This window comes from Dama dama, chromosome 16, assembly GCF_033118175.1.
Source record: "Dama dama isolate Ldn47 chromosome 16, ASM3311817v1, whole genome shotgun sequence".
Lineage (NCBI taxonomy): Eukaryota > Metazoa > Chordata > Mammalia > Artiodactyla > Cervidae > Dama > Dama dama.
Window position 1 is genome coordinate 26,525,786 of NC_083696.1, and position 21,444 is coordinate 26,547,229.

The following is a 21,444-nucleotide window of genomic DNA, read 5'->3' on the forward strand; positions in this document are numbered from 1 at the left end:
GAAAGCATTTCCCTAACTCTTCGAGGCTTCTGATTGCCATTTCAGTCATCACTCTTCATTTAGAGGATCCCTGCAAAGAAAAAGAAAAGCAAGAAGGCAAAATCACTTTTATCTTCTGAGGAGGCTTTACAAATAGCTGAAGACAGAAGTGAAAAGCAAGGGAGAAAGGGAAAGGTATATCCATCTAAACGCAGAGTCCCAAAGAATAGCAAGGAGAGACAAGAAGGCCTTCTTCAATGAATAGTGCATAAAAATAGAGGAAAATAACAGAAGAGAAAAGATGAGAAATCTCTTCAGGAAAACTGGAAATATCAAGAGAACATTTTGCCCAAAGTTGGGCACAATAAAGGACAGAAATGGTAGAGACCTAGTAGATGCTGAAGAGATCAAGAAGAGATGAAAGGAATATATGGAAGAACTGTACCACAAAAAGATCTTAATGAACTGAGTAACTATGATGGTGTGGTCTGTCACCCACAGCCAGACATTCTGGAGTGTGAGGTTAAGTGGGTCTTAGGAAGCACTGCTGTCAATAAAGCTAATGGATGTGACGGAATTCCAGTAGAGCCATTCAACACCCTGAAGGATGATGCTATCAACATGTTGCACTCAATACGTCAGCAAATCTGGAAGATCCAGCAGTGACCACAGGACTGGAAAAGGTCAATCCTCATCCCAGTTCCCAAGAAGCGTAGTACTAATGTTCAAACCATCAGACAACTGCACTCGTCTCCCATGCTAGTAAAGTGAAAATGAAAGTCACTCAGTCCTGTTCGACTCTTTGCAACCCCATGAACTACACAGTTCATGAAATTCTGGAGTGAGTAGCCTTTCCCTTCTCCAGGGGATCTTTCCAACCCAGGTCTCCCGCATTGCAGGTGGATTCTTTACCAGCTAAGCCACTAGGTAAGTCTCATGATAGTGAGGTCATGCTTAAAATCTTGCATGCTAGGCTTTAGCATTAGACGAACAATGAACTTTCAGATGTCCAAGCGGGGTTTAAAAAAGACAGAGGAACCAGAGATCAAATTGTCAACATCCGCTGTATCACAGAAAAAGCAAGGGATCACCAGAAAAGCATCTACCTAAAGCCTTTGACTGTGCAGATCATAACAAACTATGGAAAACTCTTAAAGAGATGGGAATACCAGACCATCTTACCTGTCTCCTGAGAAACCTGTATGTGGGTCAAGAAGCAAGTTAAAATTCTGTACGGAACAAACTGATTGGTTCATGATTGAGAAAGGAGTACGACAGGGCTGTCTGCTGTCACTCTGCTTATTTAACCTATACGCTGAGCACATCATGAGAAATGCCGGGCTGTATGAGTTACAAGCTGGAATCAAGATAGGCAGGAGAAAAACCAACAACCTCAGATATGCAGATGACACCACTCTAACGACAGAAAGCGAAATAGAACTAAAGACTCTCTTGTGAAGGAGGAGGAGGAGAGTGAAAAAGCTGGCTTAAAACTAAATATTTAAAAAACTAAGATCCCGGCCCCATTACTTCATGGCAAATAGAAGGGTAAAAGGTCAAAGTAGTGGCAGATTTCCTTTTTGTGGGCTCTAAAATCACTACAGATGGTGACTGCAGCCATGAAACTGGAAGACGACCGCTTCTTGGCAGGAAAGCTATGACAAACCTAGACAGTGTGTTGAAAGCAAGGACATCACTTTGCCGACACAGTTCCATACAGTCAAGGTTATGGTCTTTCCAGTGGTCATGTATGATTGTGAGAGCTGGACCATAAAGAAGGAAGAGCACCAAAGAATTGATGCCTTCAAACTGTGGTCCTGAGAGTCTCCTGGACAGCAAAGAGATCAAACCACTCAATCTTAAGGGAAATCAACCCTGAAAACTCATTCGAAGGACTGATGCTAAAGCTGAAGCTCTAGGATTCTGGCCACCTGGTACAAACAGCCAACTCACTGGAAAAGTTCCTGATGCTGGGAAAGACTGAGGGCAGAAGGAAGAGAAGGCATCAGAGGATGAGACAGCTGGACGGTATCACCGATGCAACGGACATGAACTCAGGCAAACTTCAGGAGATGGTGAAGAACAGGGAGGCCTGGCGTGCTACAGACCATGGGGTTGCAAAGAGTCGGTGATTAAACAGCAACAACAGCACATGTAGACAAAAATCAGTGAGCACTATTTCCAGATACTTTTGTTTCTTTATACTTACCAGAAAAAAAAAAAATAGGAGTGATTTTTACATTTATCTGATTCTGCTGGTTCTGCTTGAAATAAACCTTCCTTCCCAATCTTGCCTCACCCTCTCTCAAGGTCAGTATATGGTCACACACTGAACTCCACACTGCCCCAAACTATCTGTGCCTGTGCTTTGTTAAGTCCCTTGCTGTACAATTAAGATTACTGCAATAGTCAGAAGCAAAAGGAAACGCTTTATAGAAGGATGTTGTAGGTGGTTATCACCTACATTAACCTGCTTGAGGACATCACTCTAAATATCTCCAGTTCTTTACCAATTACACCACTGTTCTTCATAAACCACTGAGTGAAAGTGAAAGAGAATTTTAAGAGTATTAACTTCTTTTATAAAATACTTACCCCATAATGTCCTTTGATGATTTAATAAGAACAAGAAAGCACTTTATAGAATGGCAAATATTTTTAAGAAGCTCAAATTTAAACCTAATTTAAAACTCGTCTTCCTCTTCAGAGCATCTTTCAAACTGTTATCAGCTCAGGTAAATGCCAAATGGTAAGTCAATCTATCCTGTCTCTCTCCTTCTCCCACCTATTCTCCTTCTCTAATAAATGCTCTAGTCCCAACTATACGTGCATGCTCGGTCACTTCAGTCGTATCCAATTCTGCATAACCCCATGGATTGTAGCCCACCAGCCTCCTCTGTCCGTTGGATTCTCCAGGCAAGAATACTGGAGTGGGTTGTCATTTCCTCCTCCAGGGGATATTTCCAACCCAGGGTCAAATCTGAGTTTCCTATATCTCTTGCACTGGAGGCGGATTCTTTACCAAAATGAGCCACCTGGGAAGCCCGGTCCCAAGTATATTATAATGAATGTTTAAAGTACAACTGTCATATGAGGACTAGAACATCACTACAGATATATGAGGCACCAAGTACGTCTTTGTGTTAACTTCTTTCAGGCTATCTGATCATTCAACATTCAGAGCTTTTGACAGACATCCTTCCTACAAGAATAAAAATGACAGTATCTGCTTGTAACAAGCACTCATTAAAGCGCTTTACCTATATTTGCCCTTTTAATATTAACATAAGTATCCCATTTTAATAATAAAACAGGAAAAACGAAGCCAGGAGGCAATGGAAAAGAGATGTCCACAACCTGGCATGAGTACCCCGGCCACTCACCTGTCTCAACAGCATCTATTCCCATGCCAGCAGTAAAACGCAGCCACCGCAACCTGCCCCTGTTACATCTCACCTTCACTGAAGCGACACGTGGTATCGAGTTCCCCCGCCCAGCGCTCCCTGTCCGCCTTTCCAAGAGTAACCTTAAGTTACATCTAATCATTTCACTTTCCTGATTCAGCAGCTCTTCATGGATTAAGCCATTTGGGCAAATATTTCCCCACTCTTTTAAAGGATGAAGGTGGCAGCTGAGATCCTGGGGTTGTCCATCCCTGGACCCCTGACATTCTTAGGGGATCGGAGGGCATGTCTGAGGAGATGTGCAGAAAATCACTTGACAGGATGGCCTAGTGGAGCCAAGAAAGGGGACAGTGAAGCCTGGACAACAGAAATGGGAATACCCCGGGCCCAGGAAGTCAGGGAGAGAGCTCCAGGTCCACAGCAGGAGCCAGTGTGGTACATTTCACCCAGGAAAGAAGGCGGGGCCTGGAGGGTGAGGGGCAGAGGCCAGCAAGAGAAGAAGCTTGATGTGGGGGCAGGAAGCAGGTATGCAGCTGGGAGTTTGTTACAAGCATGAGAGGAATGGAATAGGCTGACTGACATTTTTAAACACTACTCTGACTGCTGGGAAGAAAGAAACTGCTAGGGACAGAGGGGTGGGTATCCCATGATGGGGAACTGGGTCATCAGATGAAATGGCCTGTACCCTCCTTGATCACACAGCATATTCACTTGTCCACAGTCACAATCCATATGCACTTGTTGTTACCCACGCACGGACACTGCCTTCAAAAGCCAGCGCTTACCTCTATCTGTGTCGTCCACCCCGCCCCCACCAACCACATACACCGCACAGTCACACCGTGCTTAAATGGGTGAGTGCATACTATCATGCAAAGGGCACGGTCAGGAACATTTTCAACCACAGGGTTAATATGAAATCAGTTAAAAGTCTCATTGATATAAAATGATATAAAATAAGCACAACTGCAGCAACAGCTGGCAGGATGACTTCTCATAGCTTTACTGATCTGGAACCCAAAAAATGCAATCTGACTTAGGAAGGAGGTTGGTACTTAGGGTTAGTGCTTTACAACCTCCCATGCGATATTTACTATCAAGCAGCCTTCAGGCAGTTTACAATTGTTTTTAATTCCCCAATTTCAACTCTCTGAGAGAAACCTGATCTTTTGCCCAAAAAGGCAACAAAGAGGAGACATCAATCCACTGCGCTGAAGGCACCTAAAGATGGGGTGGGTCTTGTGTGTCCCTGGTGCACTCTATAAGACCACACCTCACAGACACAGATTTACGCATCATCATTACTGCTAGCCTTGGTCCTTATGGCTGCCTCTTTTTCTCTTCCAATCTCTTAAGTCTCAAAAGTTTTCTCTTGCTTTTCAACACTTCCAGGAATTACTACTGAGTCTGCCCAGGAAGTTCTGCTAGTACTTATTTGTATAATGATAGAAATCTTATTTCAAAACAATAAACTCACAAGATTATTGGCTGAATATTTAAAACTCTTTGATTACTGCATGGTTAGCATCACAGAGGCCTCGAATTACTTACCTAGGTAATGTGGTGGGTGAAATGCCATAGGCTTGCTAGTCGCTGAATAATAGCCAATTGCTCTCTTAAATCGAATAACTTTGTCATCTGTTCTAGACTGAAACAAATGCAGGAAAACCGTTGTAAATTAGTATGCCACTGGTCATGTGTATATTAATATAATTCAACACATGTATAAGTCTGTAGCCTTTAAAGCTAGAGGAGAGTTTAGTATAAACATTAAAACCTTTAAGGAAAATCAACAGATTATCATTAAAGAAACAAATCAAACATTAATTCTCTTAGAACACTGTACTTATCAGAGTCTGACATGGCAGTCAGGAGACCTGAGTTCTGGGATGCAGTCCTCCAACTTTTCCTTGGCAAGGTCTCTGACGCTACCTGCAAAAGTTTTACTTGCCATCTCTAGCAAAGTGGAGGTACAATTTTAGCTCTTCAGAGACCAAACAGGAAGTCACACAAACTTCATCGCTTCTATTAAAGTCCAACCTCCCTTGAATTTCTTACTTTTCAAAAAAGGAAGAAGAAATCCCTGACCATCAACTGGAGGGATGGACAAATCAGATCCACAATTCTGTCTGCCCATTTGATCCGTCTGTCTTAGTAGAAATCCCACTGAATTATGATGGAGGATCTAGGAGCAGCAGAGGCCTTACTATTTGTCTGCCTCTGTGCAGGCCAGAGGGGAGGCTAGAGAAGAAGCTAGGTGAGGGGCCAGCCCTCCTGGCTGGCCACCAAGGCCTGACAGCTGGAAGCACTCCTGGGCATGGCTGGTGTGTGCCTCTCAAGACCCTTCCAAATTCAGCACACACCAGAGCACGAAGCACTACCCAAGAGCTTGCATTTCTACCTGAGAATGCTGGAAAACATCTTTAGCTATGGCATCCAAGTCCGAGGTATCCTGGATGTTGCGGACATAGTCAGCCACAGCCTTGATCACCACATCGCACGGTGGCAAGACCAGCTGGTGGGCCCGGACCTAAGAAAACAAGCACACATGTCAATACACTAATTCCAAACACAGGGCCCAGAAACTACAGGTAATGCTATCCTTAGAAGGGCCTGCTTATTATCAATTTGTAAGTTCTTGTCCCTAAGACTTTGAAAGTCTAAGGGTTAAGCCCTGGATCTCCCTTTCAATTTTTGAAATACAACTCAGCAGCTTCAACCTGACTATGTTAAAAAGCATCTGACAGCCTTCCATCACTTCAGAGATGTCTGCAACCTGCTCATGTGAGCACAGCAGAAGGCTATGCAGCCCCAAGCTCCCGAGTCCACTAAAAGAGCCAAAGTCAGCTCGGAATGGATGGAAAACAGTATCCCTGAGTGCTGAGGGACACATCTGGTGAAAGACACATGGAAGAAAGTGTAGGAATATTTTACACTTGACACCAGGAAATGGTAAGTAAGGAAATTTTTTTTAAAAAAGGTTTCTTTTGGACTTTTTCACGAAAACTAAAAAAAAAAAAAATGAAGAAAGAAAGATACCTTGATTTAGCAAAATTAAGGTATGCCCATATTCTTTGAAACAAAGATGAATCACATACAAACTTTGTTTATAAAATTTTTAATTTAATGATTATATAAAATGATGTTTTATGTCCTGTTTAGTCACAGAGATCATCAAGATAAATAAGACGGCAAAAACTTCTAAAGGCCAATGTTGTGGTTTCAGAGCTGTGCACTCAGGCCCACCACACCTATAAATGTGGCACGTCACACAGCAGGAGGGAAGAGGTGGGCAGACTGCTAACCTCAGGCCAGGCTGTTACCCTGGATGATGCAGATGGGTCCAATGTCATCACAGATCCTCTAATGTAAAAGGAAGGCAGAGGAGCAGGTTTCATACATGAGGGAGCGCAGGACCCTATTGGCCATTGACGGCTTTGATGATGGAAGAAGGGCCGTGAGCCACAGAATACAGCACCTACAGAAGCTAAAAAGGCAGGAGGCACTCTTCCTGGAGCCTCCAGAAGAAACGTGGCCCTCTCACATCTTGCTTTTAGCCCAGTGAGACCCACTTTGGTTGTGATCTCTATAACTGTAAGATTATTAACTTTGTGGTGTTTTAAGACACCAAACATAAATAATAGAGGAAAAAATGAAAGAAAAAACAAAAGAAGAAAATCAGAGAAACTCAACATAAACAGAATGGAAGAACCTCTGGAAAAATAAGATACTTACACTATTACAGTATCACACAAATTTTCAAACACACAAGAGTATATTCAACTTCATTTTGGAAAAGCAATCTTTTTTTTAAAACAATGTTTTCCATGTTTGAAAAACGTTAGCTGCTCTGTCTCCTAGAGGGTTTGTCTCCTTGTTCTGGTCAGTGTTTGATAAAGGTCAATCCCATCATAATGAACTCCAGGGAACTAGTAAGATGTCCATGGCTGCAGACCACAAGCACATTCCTAGAAACCCAATTCCCCCTCTATAGAATGAAAAACTATTGACATACACATGCTCCACGGTGAAGAGGTCCCTGGAACAGCACATTCCAGTCAGTCTGGGAGAAATGGAAGTTTTGTCCACTCTCTGTCTTTTGGGGTGTTTAACAGTCCCACAGCAGGGCAGGGAGGAGGGCCAGCTGCTGGCGGCCCCAGGAGTGACAAGCCAGGAGAGAAACCCTGAGCCCTCCTACCACCAACACTTCGCTCTCAGTGAGCACACACTACCGGGAAGGGAACAGCCTGCGTGGCCACCAGACTTGAGGCCCCTGGACGCCCCCTTCTCTGGGCTCAACCTTCTGTCTCTGACTACAGTTCGAGGCTAGCTGGCCTCAGAACACCCCTTGGCTGTCTCAAAGTCTATGGTGACCTCATTATGCCGCAGAGGACTGGAAAAGCCAGCCACTGCAGAAAGAGTTTATATAGAGAACAAATGACAATTAACATAGTGAGAACAAGGGTTTATTAGAAATAAAAATGTCCACAATATGAAAAGGGCTGTTCTCCAGGAGGTGAGAGCTAATGGGGTGGTGCAGGCAGCCTCTCCCAGGGGATGAACAACAGACTGGGCAGCCACACACTGCCCCATCCCATCTCAAATGAAAAGGACAGTCTGTCGCTTTTGCTCCTATAGATCTCCTTGTCTTCTCTACTACCTTCTACAACACTAAGGCTATATAATCCTTGAAGTGAACAGATCCTGTCATTAGAGGGCCCCTGAATCCTTCTGAGCGGCTAATTTAACACCACCGTCAACTATATCCTTTATAATTTCCCATGGCCCAGACTCTTCCCTCACACCTCATCCCCTCCTCATTCCCCCAGCTTCATTCCCAATCCAGCCTTCCAAATCTAGCTCAGGGTGAGCGGCCACATCTTCCTCTGAGACTGTTGGTGCTACTGCTCCCAAACTATCTCTTAACTGCTTTTTAAATGAAACTCAGTATGAACACAAGTTGCACATAATATCATTGCTGAAGCAGAAGAACCTGACCCACTTCACTGCCATTTGGAAGACAGCAACATGGAAATGATTTTGGCAATTTTCAGGAAGAAAACTAGAAACCTGATTTGATCAACGTTCACTTGTGAGTAAGGCATTATTCTAGAAACAAGAATATGGGGCAGTTCCCCAGTACTTGACTTCAAGAAGCTCACACTCTTATTGGAGAAAAAAATGCTGACCAAACTCCAAAAGAGACCTCAGAGGACAGCCTGGAGGAAAATCATGGCCCAGCTGAGGAGGTAGAAAGGTTTCTGCATCCTTTGTGATTCTCAAAGCATAGCCCTGAGATCCAACTGAGTGCAGCCTTAGTGCCCCCAGACCAATGAAAAGAGTTATGTGAGGGGACTAAGGCAGTTTGTTGTAATAAGCCCTCTAACCATTGCATTACTGAACACACCCTGAAGCCTATTAGCTTCTAGAAGAGTCAAGAGTAAGGAAAACATTTAAACACTATAATCATAGGTAACTACCAGTGGCTATGCCTTGAGATTCTTGAAAAGTTATGACATGAATCAATATCTTGTACATGCATGCATGCTAGGTCGCTTCAGTCATGTCCAACTCTTTGTGATCCTACGGACCATAGCCCACCAGGCTTCTCTGTCCATGGGCTTCTCCAGGCAAGAACACTGGAGTGGATGACATGCCCTCCTCTACAGGATCTTCCTGACCAAAGGATTGAACCCACATCTCTTTCATGTCCTGCATTGGCAGGCAGGTTCTTTACCATTAGCGCCATCAAGCTTGAAAAGGATGTTAAAATGGAATTAATCACACACAATGCTAAACGAGAGCCCTGCACATGGAAACTGTTATGCAGACATACCGAAGACTTCAACAGATTTGAATTTAAAGTGTTAACTGTAAACAAAGAAAAGTTCCATCACATGTTGTGAGCAAGGGTCCCCGGAGGCTCTGATGGAAAGGCGGGCAGGCTCGGGCTCCCTCCTGCAGAAGTGTCTGCATCCAGCTGGGGCTGCAGGGTCCTGTGACTGAGTTCCTCTAGACTGTATGCCACACACTGCTCTTGGCACGCATCGCTTCATTTAATCCACAGAACAATGCTGTGAGGTGCACTCTTCAATGTACTTCCCATTTGACAGAAGCTCATTAAGGTACCATAGGAATCAACAAGGTGAGTAGCTGGGCCTCTACCCAACCCACAGACCGCACACTTGACCACCACACTCTGGCCTAGCTGTCTTCTAAATTATGCCTCTTTTAGCATTAAATGTCCTTTTCTGTAAAATGATGGTCGATAGCGAGCTCCTTATTCTTCTAACATCCTTATTTAGAAAAATTAGAAGTTGGCAACACAACAGTAGCCCTCCCAACTTCCCCCTCCCCCAAGAGATCTATGAAATCCAAACTCCTGTTGTTGATGAAAGGAGCTACAGAAAGACTGTCAACAGGGGAGGTATGAGATCAGGCCTGGTGTCAGACATGTGGAAGATGGGCATGAAGGCAAAGGAACAAAGGAGGGAACATTAGCAGCTTCTGCTCAAACTCAAGCAACAACAACACAGGTGGCAGAGAAGGCTAGGATGAGCAAGTTGCAAAAGGTCAGATGAGTTAGACCCAGCGAGAGGAAGAATCAAATATAACTCCCAATTTCTAACCAGACGACGACAGGGACAGTGGTATCACTAGCTGAGAAACATAACACAGGAAGACAAAACCATTTAGGCAGGGTGATGACATTTTTAGAAACATCAAATTTGGTGCACAGGTGGAATGCCCAAGTGGAAATGACTTAGTAGGATACACCCTGCAGTTCAAGGAAGGGGTCTCAGTGGAAGAAGTACACTGGAGAATCATCAACACAGAGATGGTACTTATAGCCTTAAAGGCAAATGAGACATGCCAGAAAGAAAGTGTGAGGATCACAGCAAGGTACAGATGGACCCTAGGGAATGCACATGCAATCAAGGGAAGCCAGGTCACAGGAGAGTCAAGGAAAGGATGCAGAAATAAGGAATACAGAATGAAGTTGGGGTCTTGGAATCAAGGCAGGAATTTCCCAGAGGGGTGAAGAAAACAGGAGAACTGACACTGTCAAATGCTCCAAACAGGTTGAAAATCATTTGACAAATCATTTGTCAAATCCACAGCCTTGGACAAAGACCCACCTGTGTCTGCTAGAAATAGGTGGGGAGGGGCACAGCGGGCAGTGAGGGTGGGTTAAGCTGTTGGAGACACTGTGGAAGGCTGCCCTTGGAAGATTCGAGGATGAGAAAACAGAGTTAGGAGAACATGGGAGACTAGACCACCTTTACAAACTGAGGATCAAGGACCCAAAGAGGCAGTGTCTACATAGGAGCAAGGAGATGACCGGATGAGGCAAGGAAGGGCTCCCCGGATGCATTCAGTGACACGGGCTCAACAATGTCAGGATAGTCCAGTCTCAGGCTGGAAAAAGGAAGTAAAGTGAGCCTGGATGAAGAAGAAGGCAAAGAGGGCAACAAGAAGCTAAGGACTCTCATCGTCCTTAGACAAAGGACCTCTCTGTAAACATGATCAATGTTTAAGATAAATATTAAGGAGAATAAAAAGATTAACTGTTGATATTGATAGCTTGATTGAAGTTGGAGACCATAATTTTAAATATCAGTTTTACTGAGAAATTTTACTTACAGTAAAATTCACCAATTTTAGGCAGATAATTCACTGAGCTCCAACAAATGCATACGTTAAGCGTAATGCATGCTCAGTCACTCAATCATGTTCGGCTCTTTGTGACCCCATGGACTGTAGCCTGCCAGGCCCCCTGTGTTCGTGGGATTATCCTGGCAAGAGTACTGCAATGGGTTGCCATTTCCTTCTCCAATTAGAGAAGCTACCACAATTATGAAATAAAATTTTTCCATCACCTCAAACAGTTTCCTGTTCCCCTTCCCATCATAGCCCTAGGCAACCACTAACCTGCTTTCTAGCACTATACTTTTGCCTTTTCTAGGATTTTACATAAAACCAATTATTTCCTTTGTTTTTGACTCTTCACTTAAGATAATGCTTTAAGATTCATACATACTGTAAGAAAGCAGTTGGTCTGTTTCTCTGCTATCAGCATTTCATTGTAAGACTGTGCCACAATTTATTCATCCATTCACTAGCAGACTACTGCCTAGTGTCTTTGAGACTAATAGATAAAGTTGCCTGGAGACTCAGACTGAATCATTTGCATGAACAGAGGATTTCATTCTTCATGAGTAAATGTCTAGTAGTGGGATTGCTAGGTTATATGACAGGTGTATGTTTAACTTTGTGAGAAACTTTGTCAGATTGTTTTCAAAGTGACCATTCTGGATTCTGCTTCCCAACAGCCACATCTCAGAGCTGCAGGTGCTGACATGCACTGACACTTCTGATCATCTGTCTCCTTAATTTCGCCCATTCTAGTGGTGAGTAGCGCAGCTCATGGTGGTTTTAATCTGCATCACCTAATGGCATGGAGCATCTCCTTGTGTGCTTATTGAATATTCTGTAAAATGTCTGTTCAAAATTTTGCCCATCTTTTTCTTTGTTGTTGGGTTGTGTATCTTATTATTGTGTTGTTCTTTATATATTCTGAATACAAGTCCTCTGGTAAGAATTATATTGTGCAAATAGCTTCTCTCACTGTTGTTGCTTGCTTTTCATTCTTTTAACTAACAAATCTCTAACTCCAGGTCATAAAGATCTTCTACTTTCTCCTAGAATAATTTTTATATTTTTAATTTTTGCATATGACTATCCAGCTATTATAAAGACTAACCCTTTCCCATTTAGTTACTTATGGACTTCCGGTGAAGTCCATGTATATACAGGTTTATTTCTGAACTTGCTCTGTTCCACTGATCTATTCAACACCCTGATGTCAGTACTACACTGAGTTGGTTATTACGGCTTTAAAGTCATACTGAAATTAGGTAACACTAAGTCCTTCAAATTTGTTCTTTCTTTTCAACATCTTTGTTGCTATTCTAGGTGCTTTGCAGTTCCACATGAATTTTAAAACCAGCTTTTCAATTTCCACTTTAAAACAAAGCTTGCTTGGATTTTGATGTGAAAGTGAAGTGAAAGTCATTCAATCGTGTCTGACTCTTTGCAACCCCATGGACTATAGAGCCCACGGAATTCTCCAAGCCAGAATACTGGAGTGGGTAGCTGTTCCCTTCTACAGGGTGGATTTCGATGAGGATGTAGTAAATCTATATAACAGTCTTTTGAACCATAAACACATACATTTCCTCATTTATTTAGATCCTTCTTTAACTTAGATCATAAATTTACAGTGGCATCCATCAGCTGTGTGGTTCTCAAGATCTTCTCTAGATAGTACCTATCTAGGGTGAAGTCTGCTGGATGGGTGAGATGGAAGAAGGAGCAACAGAAGGGTGACGCTGGTACACTTGGTTCAAGATGACCCATCAAGAGGTCCAGGCCAGCTAGGGAAGAAAGAAACAGTGAGTAAATGGGCAGACAGCCCCAGGGTGGGTGAAAGAACGAAGTGTCAGCTTGTGAGAATACTAAAGATAGACGCAACAGAGACAAAAGGATAGGAATCAGAACTCTTCTGGGAGAAGACCCAGTGTATGACTCGGCGTAGAAGGCTGCAGTATAGTAGACACCACTGGAGACAAAGAAAGAATATGCAGCCAAGTTATCTGTGGGTAAACTCTAGTATATGACCGTGCCTGAGTCTCTAAAGAGTTATCAAAGGACACCATCATGAAAGTGAAAAGACAACCCACAAAAAGCGAGAAAGTGTTTGCAAATTATGTAGCTGATAAGGACTTACATTCCAGAATATATTTTAAAAAAAACAAACTCATATACCCAATAAAAAAATTTTTTCAATGGACAAAAGATATGAATAGATATTTATCCAAAGAAGGTATACAAATGGCCAGTGAGCAAAGGAAGTGTGTTCAACATCATTAGTCATCAGAGAAATGCAAATCAAAACCATATCACATCCACTATGACACATCCACTGTGACAATTAGAAATAAAACAGACAAGTGTTGGTGAGGACATGGAAAAGTCAGAACCCTCACACATCGCTGGTAAGTGTGAACAGTGTAGCTGCTGTGGAAAACGGTACCTCAAAAAGTTAAGCATAGAATTACTAGATGACCAGCAATTCCGGTCCAAGGTATACACCGGAGAGAAATGAAAACATGTCTATACAGACACTTGTACCTGAATATTCACAGCAGCATTACAATAGCCAAACTGTGGCTAACAATCTGAATGTCCATTGACTGATGAACAGATTGAATGTGGTAGGTATAACCACGCAACAGATTGTTATTTGGCCATTAAAAAAAATGAAGTACTGATACATGCGACATTGTGACTGAACCTTGCGGGGAAAAAAATGCTCAATGAAAGAAGCCAGACACAAGAGGTCATATAGTTCCACTTATATGAAATGTCCAGAAGAGGCAAATCCATAGAGAAAAAAGGAGACTAGTGGTTGTCAAGGGGTGGAGGACAGAGAGAAATAGGAAGTGACTGCTAGCAGGTGACATACTGGGTTTCTTTTGGGGGGAATGAAAGTACTTTAAAATCAGACAGTGATGATAGATGCATAAACTTTGTGAAAGCTAAAAACCGTTGAATTATACATTTTGCGTACATGCTCACTCAGTTGTGCCCGACTTTTTGCAACCTCGTGGACTGTAGCCCACTAGGGTCCTCTACTGATGGAATTTTTCAGGCAAGAATACTGGAGTGAATTGCTATTTGCTTCTCCAGGGGATCTTCCCACCCCAGGGATTGAACCCACGTCTCTTGTATCTCCTGCACTGGCAGGTGGATTCTTTACCACTGAGCCACCTCGGAAGCCCTGAATTGTATTTTAAAGGAGTAAATTTTATGACATGTGATTGTATCTCAATAAAACTGTTATAAAAAGAAAATTTTAAAAACATTCTAATCAGGAATGGCAGTTTGGAAGTAAACTGCCAGCAAATCCCAGTTTTGTCACATCTTCCTGGCCCCAGATTGGGTTAGTATCAAGAAAAGTGACATCTCTGGTTGAGTTGCCTAGAAGTGCCCAGGGCAGAGACCACTGGCAAGGTGAGGGGTATAGGTGCATGCACCCAAGACACAGGGTGAGGAAGCTGCCAAGTGAGTCACATTTTCAGAAGAAGTGATCTATTCTGTTAGAGAGATGGAGACAACCTATTTAGGAACAATGCTGAGGTTCTGGACCCAGAGGGGAGAAAACACACTTGAAAGTGTCTGCACACATTTTAAAAACTGAGGATATGTCACTTAGTTAAATAAACATAAGACTAGAAGATTCCAGGTCATGAGAAGAAACAGAAAAACCAAAAGTACTCCAGTAAGCTTCCTTTTGTTTAACTTACTCTACCACTCACCACCACAGGCATGAGAAGTCAATCACTACAAACACTGTATCTTTCAGACGGCTTTTGAACCATGAATCTCTCTTCCTGACCAGGTTATGCATTTTGGCTCACTCAGGAAGAGTTCTGCGGGCAGGCACAGTCCCTACAGAAAGGAGCTAAGCTAAAAGTAACCCTGCAACAACTAGGAAACACAGACTCCTCCCATGACTCTGTCCCTCTTTCCCAGCAAAGTGACTTCTGTCCAAAGCTGGGACAGAAAAGCTATTGAGTCCCAGTGATCCCAGAAGATTCCCTCGAACACCAAGCTTTCCATCTTTACTCTAAAAGCAACTGGGAACAGGGAAAGAAGTTCAGATAAGATACAAATAAGCAAAGATCTTTTGAGTTCAGTCTCATATTTTCCATCTAAGGATTCCTTATATAAATTTTAAATGAGCAAATAAAACTTCTTACCTAAGTTTCCACGACCTAAAAGCTTACATCCCAGCACCATGAATCTGTGCACTGAAATACCATAGACTGTTAATAATGTGCAGCTCACTGAATGCATGACATTGTAATAATAATATTAGTAGGGTGTACATTTTAAAACAATTTTGGAGTACAAATATCAATCTGTTAAAAGTGGTTCTCTTCCAAGAGTGAAATTATAAATAGCTCCCATTTCCACACTGCATAATGGTTGAGTTTTTCAAGCTTCTAGGTCCCTAACAATATTTTCTCTAGAGCCCCCAAAGTCCTCGGGTTTTAGGAAGTACTTTTTAGCTCTTATGATACAACAACTTTTTGAGGGGGAAAAAAGGTATGAGTTAACTTCAATTAACACTAACATACAAGCAGGAATTCCTTCTTTAGGATGTTCTACAGTGCCCACGCTGCCACCTCTTGCGATCCTTAAAAGGTAGAACTCTTTAAAATAAATGAAGCCCATCTTTCTATTCATGCACAAGTTACAGTCAACTTTCTTTCAAAAAAGATTCCAGAAAATCTGATCACCAATCTCACTCTAGTAAAGTTGCACAGTATGTTAGATATACCGTAAAACTTCAAAAGGCCTGAAATCATGCTGCTCTTCTCTCTGAAGCTGGCTCCATGGTGTGAAACCCAGAGAGGGACCATGTGGAGTGGAGATGAAAATCACTGGTTGGCTGGACACTGGTCAGCAGGTGCAGGTGCTACCCATGGAGCCCGTTCTGGGAAGCCAAGAGAGAGGAGATGAAGTCCTTCATTCTGAGGGCCCACTGCAAGCCGTGCCATCTGCCATGACTTTGAGAATGCTGGGGTTGTGTGGCCTGCACGATGAGACACAGACGGCTCTTCTGTCCACCTCCACATTCCTGGGGACCCTGCCAGTCTACTTTCCCAGAACCAGACTCCCTCCTCCCAAGGGTTAACCGCCACATCCTGTCCCTAAAGACACTTGTAAAAAGGATTACTCAGTGACTTTTGGTGGCAGACAGTAAGATATAAAACATACAGAGATAACTTTTAGTAAAATTCTAGGTAACTTTAAAACAAAACATTCCTGAGGTGACCTGCTAGAGTGTCCTGGTATACAGCTGCCTCAGGGAAAAGATATTGCTGGTAAAGAAAGGTGACTAAAAAGTGAATCCAAAGGTAGAGGTATAAACACTAAAGACCATTTAAATCAGAAAGAGACATGTACAAGAGCTAGGATTTTGAGAAGAGCCAGAAGCAAGCAAGGATGTTTTCGAGGAGACATTTTAACTGGACACACACAGGGAGGAGTTCAAGAGGAACCAGCACCTGCCTGGCCTGTGGCTGATGGGCAGAGCTGGGCTGGGGCAGTGGGGTGGTGATGGTGGCGTGGGCAGTTGTGTCCAGGGGAAGGCCTCCTCTGCCCGCTTGCCACAACTCGGGAAGTGATATAGAGAGATCAAAATAAAACCTGAAGAGCTATACAGGAGAACACCACTTGTAGGAAGTCTAAGGAGAAGAAAGCTGAGCATAAAACTTGCAAAGCGGAAATGACAAAAGGACTCTGGGGCAGGAAATACTTGGGGCTCATGAATGACTGACAGGGATAAAACTCAAAATACATGAAACTAAATATGAAGTTTAGGAACACAAAAAGCATTAAAATGAATACAAAGACCTGCAACTTATGATTCTACTTAAGAAAACACTTCCAGTTTAAAAATTCAATGCCAAACCCAAATAAGAAGTTCCATAACTTTCAAGGACTCAAAATCATAAAACCATTTTTAAAAATTCAAAAAGCACATATAAAAAAGGCACTCATTTGGCACATGCTTATGGCCATCACTTCATGATCCAACTGCCTCAGCTGTTTATCATCAGCCACTCCGGGTTCTGCTTCTGCTTCTGAATCCAGAGCCCCAGCACTCTCTCCTCTTGGCCCAACCAGCACTGTGAATGGTGATATCGCAATGTTGACAGGGATACGATTATGATATTACATGTTAAGGGGGGATTTGAATTTATTAGATAATAAGTTCATATAACACCAACCCTCTGTGAACAATAAACTAGTAGATACGAACTCAGTGAAATACTTTGGCAAAATAAAGTAGGAGAAAAGGAATGCTTGAAGTTGGGGAAGCAAAATCAAGTATCCTTAAAAACTGTATACAACATACTCTGCTGAAAAGGAATAAAAATCATAATAAAGTTTTATAATCAACTAACCAAATTTTCAAAAGATGTAGTTAGTTTTATTACTGGGAAAAAGAAGCAACTAACAAAGCAGATGGGTACAGACAATTCTAAACAGTAGTAAGGTTCATGAGAAAAAAAAACATATTGAATATCCCACAGTCTAGTTACACAGAGTGAGGTCAGAAAGAGAAAAACAAATATCATATATTAATGCATATATATGAAATCTAGAAAAATGGTACTGATGAACCTATCTGCAAGGCAAAAATAGACACACAGACATAGAGAACACACAGGTGGACACAGTGAGGGGAGGAAAGAGCAAGAGAGAGTAGCCCTGAAACAAATATATTACCATATGCAAAACAGACAGTGGGAAGTTGCTGCGTGATACAGGGGGCTCAGCACTGCGCTCTGTGACAACCGAGAGGGATGGGATGGGATGGGGTTGGGGGGTGAGTGGGAGGTTTGAGAGGAAGAGAACATATGTATGCTTATGCCTGCTTCATGTTTTTTTTGTATGGCAGAAGCTGACACAACATTATAAAGCAATACTCCACTTAAAAAGACAAAAAAAATCCCAGTCTTTGTTAAAATGATACTACACACAGAAACTATGTATAAAGATCAAAACATAAAAGTTTTGCAATTTTTTAACTCAAAGCCAGACGTTTTACTTTTCATAATGTGACTTTAAAAAATCCTACAACTTATCAAGTCATTAAAAAATTATGCTGGACTGCTTTGCTATTATGCCATAAAAATACCTAGCTAATATTTAAAATATACATGTTGATAATGCAAAAAATTTGATTTTTTAAAAAATCCACAAGTGGATAGGAATCTGCTGCCAATGCAGGGGACATGGGTTTGATCCCTGGTCCAGGAAGATTCCACGTGCCCAAAGGCAACAAAGCCCACAAGCTTCAACTACTGACCCTGTGTCCCACAACAAGAGAAGCTACTGTAGTGAGAAGCCTGCGCACCACAATCAAGAATAGCTCCCACGCACCACAACTAGAGAAAGACTCTGCACAGCAACGAAGACCCAACGCGACCAAAAATATACAAATAATTTTAAAACACACACACACACACACACACACACACACAATCCTACAAACAACTTTGAGAGAAAACAGAAAAATGTCAATGTGGACTTATATTAAATGACATTAATTTAGTTGATGTGATAATAGTAATATAATTAAGAAATTATCCTTCTTTTTAGGTGGTGGTGTTGATATAAACTAAGGGATTCACAGGTGGCTCAGGGCTAAAGAACCTGCCTGACAATTCAGAAGATGCTAGTTCAATCCTTGGGTCGGGAAGATCCCCTAGAGTAAGAAATGGCAACTCAGTCCAGTATTCTTATCTGGAAAATTTCATGGACAGAGGCGCCTGGCAGGCTACAGTCCACAGGGTCACAAATAGTTAGATACGACAGAGCAGTAGCAGCAGCAGATATAAACCAAAGTTTTCACAGGTAAAGTGTTATGATGTCTGCAACTTACTTCCCAATAGTTGAGTTACTCAGCCATTAAAAAGAATTCATTTGAACCAGTCCTAATGAGATGGATGAAGCTGGAGCCCCTTATACAGAGTGAAGTAAGCCAGAAAGATAAAGAACATTACAGCATACTAACACATATATATGGAATTTAGAAAGATGGTAACGATAACCCTATATGCAAAACAGAAAAAGAGACACAGAAATACAGAACAGACTTTTGAACTCTGTGGGAGAAGGCGAGGGTGGGATGTTTCGAGAGGAATCGGGTGGAGAGGGAGGTGGGAGCGGGGATTGGGATGGGGAAGACGTGTAAATCCATGGCTGATTCATATCAATGTATGACAAAACCCACTGAAATGTTGTGAAGTAATTAGCCTCCAACTAATAAAAAAATTAAAAAAAAAAAAACACACAGATACAAATATACTTTACAGCAAACTGTTAACAACAGGTGAACCAAGGTGATGGATATATGAATAGATATTTTCTATTTCAACTTTTTATATATTTTTATTTTTATTAACAAACTATTAGGAAAAATACATGATAATGATGCTTGTGACCCAGCAGTGGATTGAGTTGGTTTTCCAATAATTCTTCAAACAGTTCCTCACTTCTAACCTCTGACACACGAGATAAGGCGAGCTCAATTTAAACATATGTATACAGTTTGGCCAAGCTACATAGCATATTAAAAAGCAGAGACATTACCTTGCCAACAAAGGTCCATCTGGTCAAGACTATGGTTTTTCCAGTGGTCATGTATGGATGTGAGAGTTGGACTGTGAAGAAAGCTGAGCACCGAAAAATTGATGCTTTTGAACTATGGTGTTAGAGAAGACTCTTGAGAGTTCCTTGGACTGCAAGGAGACCCAACCAGTCCATCCTAAAAGATATCAGTCCTGGGTGTTCATTGGAAGGACTGATGCTGAAGCTGAAACTCCAATACTTTGGCCACCTCATGGGAAGAGCTGACTCGTTGGAAAAGACCCTGATGCTGGGAGGGGTTGGGGGCAGGAGGAGAAGGGGGCGACAGAGGATGAGATGGCTGGATGGCATCACCGACTTGATGGGCATGAGTTTGAATAAACTCTGGGAGTTTGTGATGGACAGGGAGGCCTGGCGTGCTGCGATTCATGGGGTCGCAGAGTCAGACATGACTGAGCAACTGAACTGAACTGAACTGATACAGTTTGGGGATCCTGGGAGCCTCTCACTCACCCCTGCTACTCAAAACAATACAGACCCTGTAAAAAACGAGCTTTCATTTTGTCTCAACTTATAAAAGCATACTGTTTAATAAGCTAATGAGCATAATACTTCTGAGTCTACCTGATTTCAGACTGTACTTTTCCCATTCTGCAAGTCATTAATGGTATCACCAGGAGCTTGAAAACAAGTTTACAAATTGTAGTACTTTGTAAATGAAAACACACATGAAGAACTCTCTGGCCAATAGCAAATAGAGAGCTGTTTTCCTTTAGGGGGAAGAAAAAAGGCAAAAGAAAACAAGTAATCTCAAACAAAAGAAGAAAAACTGATCTTCCAACAGAAGCTGAAAAGCCGCATACCAAGAACTGTTAGGATAAAAAGGAAAACATCAGGGCCCATCAATAAGAAATGGAAAAGAAAGGGTTCTAGGCACCAAGGAACAAGATGAAAGAGGCAGGAGTGGAATGCCACCTGAACTTCCAAGTATCACAAAAGCTTGCTGTAAGCTAAACACTGAAAAATCCTATTTGGAGGACAATTCTGACAATAGGAAAACGTGCGTTCAGAAACCACTCCATGCAACCTCCCCGTTACCAAAAGGAACTGAGGCCCAGGCTGCAGGCCAGTCTAGGTTCAGAATTCCCAACTCCCTATCTAGTCAGTGGCAGCTATGACCACAACACTGACAGCAGACAACACCACACCAATTTACCCAGCAAAGGGAATTCGGAGAATCACAGGAAGCCACTCACAGCTACAAGTTCCCTAGTAACTCATACCATTCCACTATGACGCTCACATCAAACTGTAAACCTTCCCACTTCAGAAAATCAAAGTTAAGTACATCTTCTTGGATGTTCATTACTTTCAAACAGGAAGGGGAGAAAAATAAGAAAATAAATATTAATGAAACAGTACAAATAGACCATTTTTCTAATGAATTTGGGTCTGCTTGATCACTCAAAAAGCATTAAAACTATAGATTTTTAAAATATTAGAAAATCAGTAAGAAAATTATGAAATTCAAACTCTGCTAAGATATTGATCCATAACAGAAGATGATATTATCTACTGAAAAAATAATATTTGTAAGAAAATAAAATACATTAAAACTTTAGCTAAAAAATGTACACCTATCTAGGTACATGACATGAAGAATTCATGTGAGGGAATTTTAAACAACATTTATATATATTTCCCTAAAATATGGGTGCTGGGAACAATATAAGGTAGGTTTTTTTTTTAAGGCAGCACAGATTCTGAAGTTAGGGGGAAGCATGATATTGCTAATTTTGAGGTATATTTCCTTCTACAATAAAGAAAC

General features: G+C 42.0%; 1 protein-coding gene across 2 annotated transcripts in view; it reads right to left on the bottom strand.

Annotated features, from left to right (window-relative positions):
• The window catches only part of FAM120A (family with sequence similarity 120 member A), a 115,550-nt gene that overhangs the window by 66,091 nt on the left and 28,015 nt on the right, over positions 1-21,444 (bottom strand). For both annotated transcript variants that reach the window (XM_061163605.1, XM_061163606.1), the window contains exons 4-5: positions 5,785-5,913; positions 4,935-5,031 (exon numbers count right to left, since the gene is read on the bottom strand). In XM_061163605.1, coding sequence (XP_061019588.1) covers positions 4,935-5,031; positions 5,785-5,913 — 226 coding nt within the window. The remainder of the gene's footprint in view (positions 1-4,934; positions 5,032-5,784; positions 5,914-21,444) is intronic.